This window comes from Sarcophilus harrisii, chromosome 5 (genome assembly GCF_902635505.1).
Source record: "Sarcophilus harrisii chromosome 5, mSarHar1.11, whole genome shotgun sequence".
NCBI classification, from domain to species: domain Eukaryota; kingdom Metazoa; phylum Chordata; class Mammalia; order Dasyuromorphia; family Dasyuridae; genus Sarcophilus; species Sarcophilus harrisii.
The window spans coordinates 281,290,172-281,305,145 of record NC_045430.1 but is presented as its reverse complement, the minus strand read 5'-3'; the positions used below and the strand labels follow the sequence as shown (position 1 = coordinate 281,305,145).

General features: G+C 37.2%; 1 protein-coding gene across 1 annotated transcript in view; it reads right to left on the bottom strand.

The window, feature by feature from the left end:
* AGMO (alkylglycerol monooxygenase) overlaps positions 1-14,974 on the bottom strand; it is a 298,597-nt gene that overhangs the window by 112,644 nt on the left and 170,979 nt on the right. The window contains exons 11-12 of the mRNA XM_003772131.4: positions 13,196-13,278; positions 8,934-9,039 (exon numbers count right to left, since the gene is read on the bottom strand). Coding sequence (XP_003772179.2) covers positions 8,934-9,039; positions 13,196-13,278 — 189 coding nt within the window. The remainder of the gene's footprint in view (positions 1-8,933; positions 9,040-13,195; positions 13,279-14,974) is intronic.

Here is a 14,974-nt window from a genome sequence, read left to right as displayed (position 1 = left end):
ATCTGGGACAAAATAAATACATAATCCCCTTTAAGCTTCATTTCAATGGCACATGAGATGGCCTCCAACTTGTCCAAAGTAGGTTCAGTTAAAAAAAAAAAAAAAGAAAGAAACTTTATGATTGTAAATAAACCCTGGAAAATTTTTTCTTGGATTTTACCACCTGAAAATGCAGCTGTTGGCTGACACTATCAAAGCCTCACAATCCCAAACTCACGTGCAGATCTCATCAAGGGCAGACATTTCTAATTGATTCCAGAAGTATTCCTTTTGCTAAGATCAGGGGGCAGAAGAAGAATAATGAGGAGCTTTTCAGAGGGAAAGAGAGGGGGAGGGGAGCTTTCCAAAGCTTTGACTTGGTTTCTTTGCCAGAAATATGTAGCAATTTTACGGTCAATTGGCTGGAGCATCTGGAACCAACCATACATCTTAGCCTCATTGTTGATGGTTGTGAAACCAGCCCACTGGCCAAAGCAAACCAGCAATGTCTCCGTGCTCCATCCTGGGATCAAAGTGGGCAGCATCTCTGTTTCCAGACAGATAGCACTGGATCTTTTGCTGGAGGAAGTTTTCTATTTGGGGGCGGAGTCTTTGTTCACCCAGTGTCCCCAACCGAACATGTTCATCCATTCAAGGGAAAGCTCAAGGAGAATAGAAAGCTTAAAGGGCATTTGTTGAATTCCATGCCTGCTGACAAGGCTTTCTATCATGAGATTATGTTTGCTTACTTTTTAATTTTTTTTTGTATAAGTTTCAAATCCACCAGACTATCTTGTTAGTGCCAGGAGAATGTGTAAATGCTAAGGTCGTAAATCACAGCCCTGAATGTGACATATTCAGTCGGGAGGAAATGCAATCTGGGACACATGGCTATTTCAGATTGGGGAGGGGGAGGAACCACCGTAATGAGGGGAAGGGCTGAAAGCAGGGTCCGGCACAAAACAGAGTTTGATGTGGAAATAATTTCTTATGGTCAAATGATGTTTACTTTAAACTGATGATCATAATTCACTACAGTGACATTGGTGGATTGTAGCAGCAAACACAACAGGTAACTCCGAGGCAATGAAAAATGGGAGGTGATGGAAGTCAGCAGGCCAGAGATGGCCCCAGCTGTGACAAATGGACCCTAAGAGAGAAGGGGCTCCTAAACTTCTATGTTTATCCAAACTCTGTAATTAATTGAGATTTGCCTTCATTTGAGAACCCACTCAACATTCCTCGGTTGGTCATTTTGAACTAACACCATGAATCTGCTGGCTCTTTGAGCTGATTTCTCCAATAATCAGATACTTCCTGTTTTCCACAATTGGGAAAAATTCAAAACAAAACATCATCTAAAAATTTTAAAAATGATTAAAAAGTTGTTTTGTGGGGTTTGGGGGGGATTGAAAATAAAACTGTCCTTTAAAAATATAATATGTTGTTGACTTAAGGGTAAATTAATTTAAAACATCAATTACATGTTTGTCAAAATGCACTTTCTATAAACATTTAGGAAAAAATATCTGTCAACTTTTTTCTCCTTAAACTTCTTACACGAGCCCAATAACTGGAAGAATTGAAATGCATTTGAAAGTTCCCCAGCAGGCACACATGTGGAACTGGGGCCTGAACGATAAAGATGCATCTATCCACTATACCACCTAGCTGCCTTGCAAAATTATTTATGTAGTATTAAGCCAATTAAGCTTCACATGGAATTAAAACTTTTGAGACATTCTGTACAATATGTAAAAGATTGCATAATATTTTACAAATGTTATCTCATTTCATCTTTACAATAACCCTGGGAGATATGGTTAGTATTATTTCCATTTAATGGATGAGGAAATTAAGGCAAAGAAACTGAGATTAAATTACTTCCTTGGAGTCAGACACATAGTAAATAAATATCTGAGGTAACATTTGAACTCCAGTTTTCTGGAATCTGGGCCACATAGAAGTAGCCTATGTCGAATTTAAAGGTCAACCAAGATGGTGAAAATGGAGCTCTAAGTGACTTGTTAGACCCAGAAGAGATCAAAGTCAGCTAAGAAAAAGCTGCAGAGATTTATTCATCAACTATATTAGATGTAGAAGTGAACTTGGAGGGGTAAAGACTCTGTAAAAACTGTCTAAGTTTCTTTTTGGGAGCCAAGAGAATAACAGGGAGAAAGTGCTTCTACAAATTGGGGGATGGAGTACTTTATAATTTCTATTTGTACTGTACTTTTGTTGTGAATAGATTTTATAAAAGCTAACTGATGTTAATAGGTTAGATGAAATCAAGGTGTTAATAACTGGTTATCAAAATTGGAAAAAAAATACATACCAGAATGGGAGTTTAAAAGAATATTAGAGAGATTCCCATGGGTGAGTTGGAGTCAGCTCCAACAGGCTCGGGAGAATCCCATGTAACATTTTCATTAAGAGCATTTACATCTTGGAAATCAGCAACACTCCAAGTTAAGGCTTCATTTATTGCTTTGTTTGATTCTCTAGACTTGATGAAATGTTAATAATGCAGCTAAAGCTTAAAATTGTTTGGGAGCACATTTTTTCAGAGAGCTGATTGCCAAACTTTTACCTCAGACATTTACCAGCACACGCTGCTCTTCCCCTCTCCAAGAAACTTTTGGGAAAATGGAGATTTCCTTTGAGGGAGTTGACAATATGAATAGAGTAAGATGGAATGAGAATTCTCGGTACCTATAAGACTACACCTATATCAGGGAGAGGAAGAGGGAGGGAGGAAAAGGAAGAAAAGGGAAGGAAAGGAAGTGGGGAGTAGGACTGGTAGATAGTATAAAGAAATGGCCAAGGAAGCTATCTCGATGGGATTTAAAGCATAATGTGGTCTGAGATTGGCTAGGTATAATAAAGTGGGCTTGTGAACATAAGTGGGAGTGGAGATGAGGAAAAATAATTTAATTGCATTACATTCTCTTTTTAAAAATAATATTAATGAAAAACAATCTGTCTGCTATAAAATCCTATACCATCTGCCCACCAAGATGGAGCTACCATTAGTTTTCATGTTTCAAATATCTATCTACTATGTCATGTAATGGCAAACAATTTCTAAGACACCTCACAGATTTCCTTGTTCAATGTGATTTAGTTTCTCTTCAGAACCATGTCCTTCTGGTCATCTTAATAACACCCTACCATAATTTTATGTATTCAAACCATACAATATATAATTTACAGAAATCACATTGTTCTTTATAAAGAAACTTATCAAGGGGATCAACAGAGAGGATTGAAAAACTAATGCATGTCTTTCAACAAAGACTCATTTTTTTTTTCAGTTAGCATTCATTTCTTTCCCCTAGGATTGTGTAAAAGAACTCTTTTAGGACTATTGCTGCAGAGATCTGGTATAAAATTTATGGCATCTTTAGTTTTGATCTTGGTTTTTGATTTTTGATTTTGGAGTGATTGTTGTTTGTGGTGGTTGTTGTTTTAATAAAGCTTTAGGGATAGAAGCTGTGAGTGAAAGACAAAGATATTGCTTTAAGGAAGCAATTAATGATACATAATATGAGATTGGGAAGATGGTCTACTTAAAGGATAAGTCATATCAGCTTTGAGTGCCCCGAAGGACTAAGAATACATTAGAAACAAGTTGACAATTGTCATTGAAAATGAGAGCTCCAACAATGGGAATTCTCTACACTGACAACATTGTAGGATTAGGACCAAAAAAGAAAAAAAAAACATAGTAGACTCACCTCTAACCTTGAACTCTTCAGTCACATTATACAAAAAAAAAAAAAAAAAAAAGGAACACAACTTTTGTAAAATCCTACCAAATGGTGACAGTTTTGAATGCAATCAGATCATTTTCCAAGAAACAGCTGAGTTCAAATCAGAAGGGCATATCTAGGACTTCTCCATGTATGTTAGTCTTGGAGTGTAGCCTTTTCTGGTTAAATCATTTTAGATCAGTGCAGTAGCTGATCTTGATGTCATTTTCTTCCTTCTTGAACGCATCCAACAATATGACTGAAAATTTCATGCTAAAAAGCATTAAATAAACATACCTGTTTTCCTCTATTGGTGATTGAGAAAGTGAGAGTATTTTCTATTAACTAGAACCCGCACAAGCACATTGTTATGAAACTAGTATGTGATACTGATGAACTTCTCCAAGCAACCAAATTTATCATGTTCTTCCCCAGAACTTCACAACTCATAGTATCTAAGGTTTTGGATACACAAGCATTGTATATAAAGCTCTGTTCTGCTCCTGACATTTCTCTTGGACCCAAAGGGCAGCAAATACCATGTTGACCCATTCCACCACCCTTCCTGAAGGGCAGATGACTATTTCCCAGAAGGTTTGTCCAATATATAGTTAAAAAATGAGCTCATGCTGGTCTCATCAGCCATGACAAGACACTCTATAGTTTAATTGCAACATAATTATGTCATTTTGGTCCTCTTCAAGCATGAAAGGCAAAAACCAATCAACCAGCTAGTAACTGATAGAGATTTTTCTTCATTAGACTCATCTACTCTGATGAAGGCACGGGTAAGTTCCCATATCAGCGTGTTCATCAATAACTATGATAAAAAAATAATCACTATCAAGGTAAATTAATACCTACTCTCAAATGCATTCAACGACTGACCTAGGGAATAGAGCCAGGCTGTTGTAAAGGTCAGTCTTGAACTCAGATCAGCCAAGGTTCAAAGTCAGCTCTCTATTCACTCTATCACGATGCATTTTATGAGCCGCATCCAATGATAAAGCCCACAACAACTGGAATTTCCACCATTGCAAAAGAGAATCGCCTTGATCAAAGAAAGAATCTTTAAGATATTAGCATTTTGTAGTTATTATAATTTTGTCATCATATTATTAAAATTAAAATTATATGGAGGTACATGCTTTTGAGTCTATTCCAGCAGTGGCCACATGTTATATTCACTCATCCATAACTTTGTTCCTTCATCCACGATCAGCAGTATTCAGTTATACTGTGAACAGGAATGATGTTTAGTAAGCATTTTTTGCATATTTTGGGGGCTGCACTGAATGACTCCTTATGTGATTAAATCCTTACCAACAGGAAGAGGAGGAAGAGGAAGAGCAAAAGGAGGAGGAGGAGAAGAGAGGAAAGATGAAAAGGAGTAATTTTACTTTCCTGTCACATATATTAGTATATTTCCCATATGAAGGAAAGAAGCAATGGAAGAATATTTGACATCATATTCAAGAAATTAGAGACACACCTGGTTAGAGAGGAGAAGGGACCTAGTATAAACATTCCTCACCTTGCTAAGTAGATGTGAATTTGTACTATAGTACAGTCTGTGAATTTGCACAGGTGACTAACACTGATTAGAAACAGACCCCATCCTGACCCAATCAATATTCCAAGCATGCTAAGGAAAGGGATCTAAAATGTTTTGTGATTTGTCATGGGATCAAATGCACCAGTCTTCATATTTTATCTCAAATTGTAACCATCTGAAAACTGTTGTTTCCAAGGCAATCTGAAATATGAGTGTGGTCCTTTGCCCGTTTTGGGGAGGGAGTCTACACAAGTAACCATCAGGGGGTGGATTTACAGAATGATACAGGGTTAAGGAATGAAGCAACCATTACAAATCAATAGAGGAACTGACAAAGAACAAAATCATATCACTGAAAGTTCTTCATTTTTTGTAATGCTGAAATATCATCCAAGCTCATAACTAAATAATGCAAATAGATACTATCATCTCTCAGCTGTTAGGATTTCCCCTCTTTTCTTTACCCCACAGAAAAGTCCATTTGTTTTGCATATATATATATACACACACACACACACACACACACACATATATATATATATATATGTTTAATCTAGAATTTTACCATTTTCTCCCAGTAGAATATAAGTTCTTTAGGAGCAGAGATTTTTCTTCTTTGTCTTTAATAGTATAGTAGTAGTAGAATAATAACAGTAGTAGTAGCAGCAGATGCTGCTAGGATTTATATAACATTTTAAGATGTGCAAAATGATATACAGATATACCTCTTTCATTCCCCTTACAACACTGTGGGGAACATATTAGTATTAATAGTATTTTTTTTGTAGAAAAGGATATTGTAGTGCACAGAGTTCAACTTCACTAACTATAGGTCATACAGTGAACATATGTGGAAGGATTTAAATATGTCTCTTTAGTTTCAGGTCTATCACTCTGCCCATCAGACCCCATAGATACCTCTATCATTAGATGCAAATTGCTACTTAACAAAGAGCCTGGCATATGAGGGATGTTGGATTCACATAGATTAAAATTAACCTGTAGGTAGAAAACTTTAAATATGGCTAAAAGTAGATTTTATAGAAAATATTTTATTTGCAAAAGAACATTGATTACATACAATTAGTGTTCTTTAAACAATGTGTTGAGAAACTAATTTTCTTGTAATCATGTTAAAAAACAAATGATGAGAAGACAGTGTCCCAGCATTATGAGAATTTTCAGCCAGCTAACACTAATTAAGATTGAAAGGAGCTCCTAAACCTATTTATCCTAGTTTTTATTCACACAACATTAGCAAAGGAAAAAATGGAAATTTTATAAGAAAATATCCAGGAGAAGAATAGATAAGAAAGAAATCCATCCAGGGCAAATGAAAGGCTAAGAAAGAACACACACATGTATATACATACACATGAACACATAAACATGTATGTGCATGCACACATATGTAAGTACTAATGCATTATGATCCTGATTACACATTTGAAATTTTCAAATATGATCCCAATGATGGTTCTCTGTCTCAGTTTCTTAATCTGAAAACAAGAAAAATAGCACCACTGCCACCAACTTCACAAGGCTAGGGAAGAAGGAGTAAGAATCTTAAGGTAAGACAGAAATGTAAGCAATTGTTTTCTCAATTTTTTTAACCCTTAAAAATTAATTGTATCTATCCCTACAAAAACACTATCACTCCCTTGTATGCTTTATATATTAGAAAGTAAGCTCCCTGAGGGAAGAGCTGGATCTTTTTCTTTGTGTTATGCTGCAATCCTGGAAATTATAAATGTTTCTGCATTGATTGATTAGACTGAAAATAAGAGCTCTATTATAAAGAATGATACCCTGATCTCACATTTACTCATGAGTTCAATGGTTTAATTTCTATGAGCATTAATATCCTCGTTTTGTTCAGTATACAGAAAAAAACAAACATGATAATAGCTCCTCCCTTACAAAATTATTAGCTTTTGAAGAAAATGGGAAAAGTTTTCCAAAGCCCTCATTGCAATGAAGTTTTATTTTTAAGCGTATTATATTATTTTCTTCCAATATTTTGTGGGGGGAGGGTGCTACCTTTGTTTTATTTTGTTTGTCTTTCCCATTTGTGTTTTGTCAGGGAAGAGACAATAAGTATCGGAAAAGATGAGTAAGTGGCCATGTGGGAGTGTGGTAGGGCAGGAAATACCCACAACCCATTAGCGCAATGTGTGACCTGATCTTCTCGAGTCCCATCCACAAAACAGCTAATTACATTTAGCAAAGAACGTGCCCTGGAAGCAAGGGCATGAATGCTTTCGGCAATGGTGTTCCACAAACCTTCAGAACTTTCTTTCACACTCTAATTTTGTTAGTACAGAGCACTCCTTGGTATGGAAATTCCCTCCCCTGATGAAGATGATCAGTTGGACTCAGGGATTAAGGGACTGATCCAACATCAGACATCAAGGTAGGAATTCAAGCCAGTTTTGACTCATTCTAAGGAAACTCCTCCGTCCCCAACACATAGTTGCTCTTTTCATGGACCAAAGTGCCTTCTATTCACTCCTTGCTATATTTGCATAGGGTTTTCAAATTTCCATGTTATTCCATTTGCTCCTCTTCCCAAATCTCTAAGGTGGGTTGTCCAAACATCACTCATTTTGTTGAGTCAGGCTACAGATCCTACAAAGCTAGTGAGTGGTAGCATGTCGTAATATTTCTATTCATCCGGTTCATTCAATAAGCACTTCTTAATTATCTTAATGAAATCAGGAACCACAATTTATACTTTATATTTAAGTGTCCAGTCTAGGGCTAGACTTAGGTGAAGCTTTTTAAAAGGTTTGATAAATTGAACTGTTTGTAAAATGATCTTTTTTACTTCTCATACGTTGAATCCTTTCTGGACCTGGCATGTCTCTAGTTTAGCAACCAAAATGACAAGAAGCATTTTGCCATCTCTGGAATATGTTCGTTGGCTGTTTGCCTAGGGAGCCCACCAGGGCAAAGGTGACAAAGAGCAGAGCACAGCCCCTGATCCATAGGACTGTTGCCAAATATCTTACCTTCATTCATTGCCTTTCCATCTACATTGCTAGTGACTTCTCAGAGGGGTTTTAGGTGTGTCCCAGAATGACTTGAAAGCCTTATTTTTTTTTTAAATACAAGTACTGTTGTCTGAAAAAAAAAATCTCCTGACTTATAAAATTGAGAATAAAAAGGAAAGCAGCAGAGGAAAACCCAATGTTAGTAATCTGTCAAATGTCTGTACTAGAAGGGCCCTCAGGAACCAGTCAGCCATAACCGTGGCTGCACAATGTTCTCCTGGATTCAAGGTTTGCCAATGACCTCTTGAACCTGATGACTAGCAATCCTACTAGACATACCTAAAGAGTGTACCATCAGCTAGAGTGGGGCCATTATCTGTGGCATGACAGGATTGAATTTACATAAGGAACCACTTGGAGGCTTTGAATGTTCATTGGGTGGGGGAGGCGGGTATTTTTTTTCCCCTTTTTTGTTTCTTGACGTGAACATTGTGTCAATGAAATATTCACTAAACATTTTCTATTAGAAAGGGAATTATCTTTCGCAAAGAATCAATATTTTATTACAATAAAATAATATTGGTGAAATATTTATGGGGACCCAGAATTAACCAAAGGATTCAGCAAAGCAAATAGGTGGAACACAAACCTTACCTCCAAAGCATATGTCAGTGAAGGAATGAAGGGCTTCAAATAATTCAACTTATGCAGTATTAGAAACACTGAGCACCGGATGGTTTCCACAATGGGTGCTTGAGGCCTGAAATGAAAAGTTTATTGACATGTAGCGAACATAGAATTATAGACCAGGTTTTAGGAGGTAACTTAAGGCCTTATCTATCTCAACCTTTTCATTTTGTAAATGAGGAATATCCAAAGATCATATTGCTAGAAATCAGGAGAAACAAGGCTTGACCCTAGATTATCTGAGTTTAAATCCAGCAATCTTTTTATCACAATGGAATTATTTCTTATTTCAGGGCTTCGATTATTAGATTCACAAAATGTGTACATGTCAAAAACAAAACCTCCAAATTAGCAAATATTTTAGATGCCTGCTCAGTTCAAGGAAAGAGACAGTGCTACTGAGGGGATAGTATCATCCCTGGCCTCTAGAATCAGGGGTTCCATCTTTGCCTCTTATGCACCCTGGTTATGTGACTAGGACAAATCCTGTGGAAAGTGTCCAGGCAACACTCCAAAGTTAGAGGCTACTAGCTAATCTGCATTGGGAGAGAAAATGAACTACTTGGGAATTGCCCATAATGAAAGCACAGACCAGAGACCCCCAAAAGTAGCAAATGACAAAACACAAAGTTGTGAATTTTTAGACATGAAAAGGTAACAACTACAATCCTTGTCCTCAAGCTGAGAGTCAAGTGTGAGGATGGTGCATGGTGTTCCCATGGATAATTCGGATACAGTTTGGAAGCCATTTAGTCCACAAAACAAGCACAAACTGCACAGTGCCCTAGGTAGAGGGGATGAAGATTATCTGGGAAGGTTTTATGGAGAAGGAAAGGCCAGAGTTAGGTAGCTCAAGTAAACTTTTCCCTTTTGGAATTGGGGAGAGCATTGCTGACCCACAGAAAGTTTGAGAAAGCTAGACTGGCTGGCCAAGGTCCAAAATAAGCATGGACCAAACAATGGATCCAGACAGCTCTGTAGAATCACAGGCTGAGTATAAGAGCAAAAAGCGGCCAGGGTACTGGTAAGATCACAGAGAGCAAGGGCAAAGCACAGCATGCAAGGTGGAGGCATGAAGTAGCAGGGGGTCCCAAGGCAAGATCATGTCCAGACAATGTGGCAACATCCAACCCCAAAAAGCAAAATAGTAAAATGTGGTCTCAACTTAAGCGAGGGTTAAAGAATCCAATTTCTAAAGTGCTAGACCTGGAGTCAGAAAAGTCTGAGTTCTAATCCATTTTAATTTGATTACTCTGTAAGCATGAACAAACCCCTTTATTTCTGTGTGCCTCAGTTTCCCTATCACTTAAACTGGTAGAATATTTCCCCTGTGCTTTGTAAATTGTAAAGCATGTGAGAAATATTCCATGTTCTGCTAGACTGGCTCAATGTGATGATGATGCTTAGATCTTTTTGAGAACTAACATTGAGATTAAACTTTTCAGAACATGTTTAATCTGTGGCTAACTCTCCACTACTGTCCATGTGGGAAAGAGGCGGAGAAGAGCATGGGCCACGTATAGATTGCGGAATTCTGGGGAAACCAAAAAGGGAACCTTAGTCAGGTCTTATATGGGGACTGAAGAGAAATCACAATTAGTTTGATTCTCCATGATCTTCTAGCTGTGGACTTAGCAAAGCAAGATAATAAACTCCCTATGCAAAGCCATTTAAACTTTCTTATGTTTTTATTATTTGGTTTATGCCAATTTGATGCTTCAGGGATTTGGGAGGGAAACACATGATGAAGTGTCCAGTCAATAGAGAACATGGAAGCCAGGGCAGAAGAAGAGGGCCTAGAACTCCAAAAAGCTGAGCTGGTCTCATGGCCATTTTCTTTAGATACCTTTTAAGAGGCATTTTAAAATTCTGGAATAGATGCCTCATTTTCTGAAATATTTAGAACGTAAAACATGTGTGCTCCAAATCAAACAGGATACCTAATGGAAATACAACCTTTTGTTAATTTATTTAATTTATGATTAATGTTTGCTGTCTACATTTTGTCTTATATTGTAAACAGTCCTAAAGAGCAGGGCCTGTGTCTGTTTAACTTGCTTTGAATGAAACCTAATCTTCGACTACATGCAGATTGGCCCTTAATTAATTGCTCTGCAATGACAGTGATGAACAACTATTTAAGAGGCAAAGATTAAGGTCCATTGAATTTTATCATGCTTTTCTTTTCAATTATTAAATCACTTTCAGAGGAGAGAAAAAGATATGGTGATCCCAGTAGACAGTTCATTACATTCTCTCATTCATCTGACTGTAAAAGCTAAGGCTGTTTCGAAGCCAGCTCCAAATGCAGAGTTCCAGGAGAAAATGTTTTTGCTGGACTTCAAAGATTCCTTTTTGGGGCAATTAATCACTTATATTTTTCAGCAGGGGGACTAACAAATTTTATAGGAAATAAAAACAAGAACATTTCTCAAAACCCTTAAATATAACAAAATAAAATTAGGCTCAGAGAAGTCATACTTGTGTTTGCTTAAAAATGAGTTAATCAGACTTGGTTTTTTGGGGGGAAAAGTGCTTAACTGAGTTTTCAAATAAAATATGTTCAAATATCAGGAAACTAAAATAACACAAAAAATAAATAAACATATAGGAAGTCTCTGAAATGTCAATATTGGGTTATTTTTCAAAGATCTCCCAAAGAAAATGTTTCTAGGTAGTCCCCATATTTCCATATGCCTCTTGTTTTATTAGCCCCACTGGAAATTTACACTTGTTAGTTATATATTTCTTTGGATGAGGAGGAAAACTGCCACTAATTACTTTAGAAATTTGGTTTTAGAACTTTGTAATTATTGGCAACTTGGTGAGTAAACAGACAGGAAAAATACAACCACTGAAGCAGGGGACTACAGACATTTATGATCTCTTTAGTTGTCAGATTTGGTTGACAAAATCAGTGTTCATTCCCTTGCCACCTATCGATTGGCCTCCGGATACAAATTATGTCTCCATTTGAAAGTCTGGATATGGCCAGGACAGAACAGACAACAGAGAAATCCTTCATCTCTATAATGATTAAAATAATAAGTAAAGTGATCATTGGAGGCATAAGGTGAAAGCTATAACCGATTGTTCATTCACAATGTTTATTTATATAACCAAAATAGACTGAAATTTTGATATGGCTGAGATGATACTATTCATACACATCTTGCTGAAAGACTTGTGAAATCTCTTGGGTGAAACCCTTTAAGATCTGACCCAGAGGCCATCTGGGCTGACTTACTGTTTACGGGATGGGATGTAAAAACATTGGAACAGAAGCAAAGAGGAACATGCAGAAAACAGTGTTTTTAAAGATACAAGTAAAACAAAAATCTCCGTAATATCCAAAGAAAAGGAACATATGTAAGATTGTACTATGACTGTATAGACAACCCAAAAATAAATGAAATTATTTAATCCCTGGTGACATGCTTGCCATCTGACACATTGCTCTCTTAGCCAAAGTATATATCTGTATGTATTCCTTGACAGGCCAGATATACTGCAAGGGCTCGGATAACCACGGCATTGTGTTTGGGGGCAGTAAAGTGACTGTGATACTATTTCTAAGCCTCCAGGAAAATAAGATTCATTGGTTATTCAGCTCAAAACAATCGAATGATTAAAAGCAATAATCAATATTGAAACCAAAGGACGATTGATGGAATGTGCTTCCCGTTCTGTAGAGAAACAGGAGATTTGGGGTGCCAAATGTGGCAAATGCTGTAGAAAAAAGAAGCATATGGGGTGTTTTTACTTTTTTTTCTTTGTGTAAACAAAAAGGTTTCCAGAGCTGGAGTGTGTGTGTGTGCGTGTGTGTGTGTGTGTGTGTGTGTGTGTGTGTGTGTAGAATGTGTTTGCTCTCTCTATCTCTATCCCTGTTTCACTTTCTCTCTCTGTCTCTGACTGTCTCTCTATGACTCATTTTTTTTCCTTTTTCTCTCCTTCTTTTTTCTCATTTATTTCCTCTTACCTCCTTCCCTGTCTCCATGAGATCCATATATTCTAAAATTCAGTTCTGTTCCGGTGTGTTCTTAAACACAGTTAAGGTCCAGGTTCAGCATTTTTCATCAGTGTTTCCAAGGCCACTTGCTTCCTACTGTGCAGTGAGACGGTTCAATAAGCCTACAGGATATGTCATGAATCTGATCCTAAAGGCTCTTGACCACTTTCCAGGGAACAATATACTAAAAGAAAGAAAATTAAAAGATTTCCCATCCTACCTTTGATCCATAAGGAATCCAATGGAGGTCAGCGTGAGAATGATGTAGCCCGTTCTCAGGAAGAGAGTGGCCTGTGATAATGCCTGTTAAATCAAAAAGCAGGCAGATTATTCATTTAGGGGAATTCTCTGAAGAAATATTGGACTATACAGAAGTGGTCTGAAGCCTCCCTCTATATTCCACTATTAGGTATGGCATGTCTTCAGACTAGTCTGATCCATCATTACCTTTGGACAATTTCAGGAGTTGAGCATTTTCCCTAATATCTTTCTGAGTTCTTGCTGGATACATTCATTTTTCAAATTAATCACCCCAATGTTTCTTCTTCTCTCACACGCCCCCCCATACCCAAGGCTTCTCATTTCCCTGATCTTTGAACCATGTGTGTGCCTCTACCTAGAGGGAAATAGCTAGCATTTCTATAAATAAATGTCACATTCCAGCTCTGATTTTGAATATCAGTAACTCCGTTGTCAACCCCAAGCCCTTTCAGTAATGACAGTCTTAAGGACTTTGCAGAGAAGAATTCGACAAACAGAAATATAACCAATGACCTCTGACACAAGTAGAGTGTAGAGTGATGGTCTTTTTTTAGGCTACATATTGAAATCATCTTAATGACTCTCAGAAGCTCATAATTGGAAGGGATATCAAATGATCAAAGATCATTCTAGAGATAATAGAGTCCTTTTTATAAATTGATATGTCAGATCAATCAAAGAATATTAATTATTTCTATCAGACATCACGAGGGACTGTTAAAGCCTTTGATGTAAGACCTTCCAATACTTCTCCGGGTAACCTACCCTACTTCCCATCAACGGCAGCTGTTAGGTTTTTGTCCCTAAAGCTAAGCTTATGTTTGTCTTCCTGCATGCCTGCCCATTTTTTTGGATCCTTCTGTCCCTGGTTTTGAATTTCTGTCATATTTAGTTATTTTGTATTTATGCATATTTATATTTAAGCTATAGATACCTATTTACATGCTAATTTCATTTATTGTAATTGTATCCCTTTCAACCAGCACATTGTCTGTCTGGTACATGGTTTGATAAAGACTAACTGATGGATCCACAGAACTATCCTTCCAAATCTTAAAGATGGTCATTATGTCTCTCCTAGCCTTCATCTTTTGAACCTTCTCTTTTCTAGATTGGCCATCTACTAATTCTTAGAAGATAACTATCTCTGGGCTGTTCACCATCTTGGTGGCCCATATCTGGACCACCAAGGTCCTCCAGTGATCAATGTAATTTCTCTCTTGGTGCCCAGAATTGAACAGAACTCTCCAGGAATGACCTGATCAGAGTAAAAAATGAAGGGTTGAGTGTTTCCTGAAACTATAGAAGAATCTCAGGTGATATTTGCATTTGGGGCTGACAGGTCATGCTGCTGCCTCTTTTGGAATCTATAGGTCCACTCCCCAGATTCTTTCCAAATGAGCCACCCATCCCTCCACCCATGCCTTCCTTCTTTAAGACATGAAAAGTTGAAATTCTGAAAAGAGATGAAAATCCTTCTCCATGATCTTTTTGACTTGTATCTTATTTATTTAGGCTGAAACTTTGAATTCCTCAAAATTTTCTGAGTACTTTATAATTTCATGGAGTGGATTTCTCTTCCAACTTTGTGTCATCTACAAATTTTGTAAATGTGGAATGGGTGCTTTTATCCACTCATCAAACTGTTAAACAGCTCAGGTCCAAGAATTGTATGATGGAGATACTCAGCTGAAAACCTCTCCAGGTTTTTATGCAACCAATAATGTCTACTTCTTAA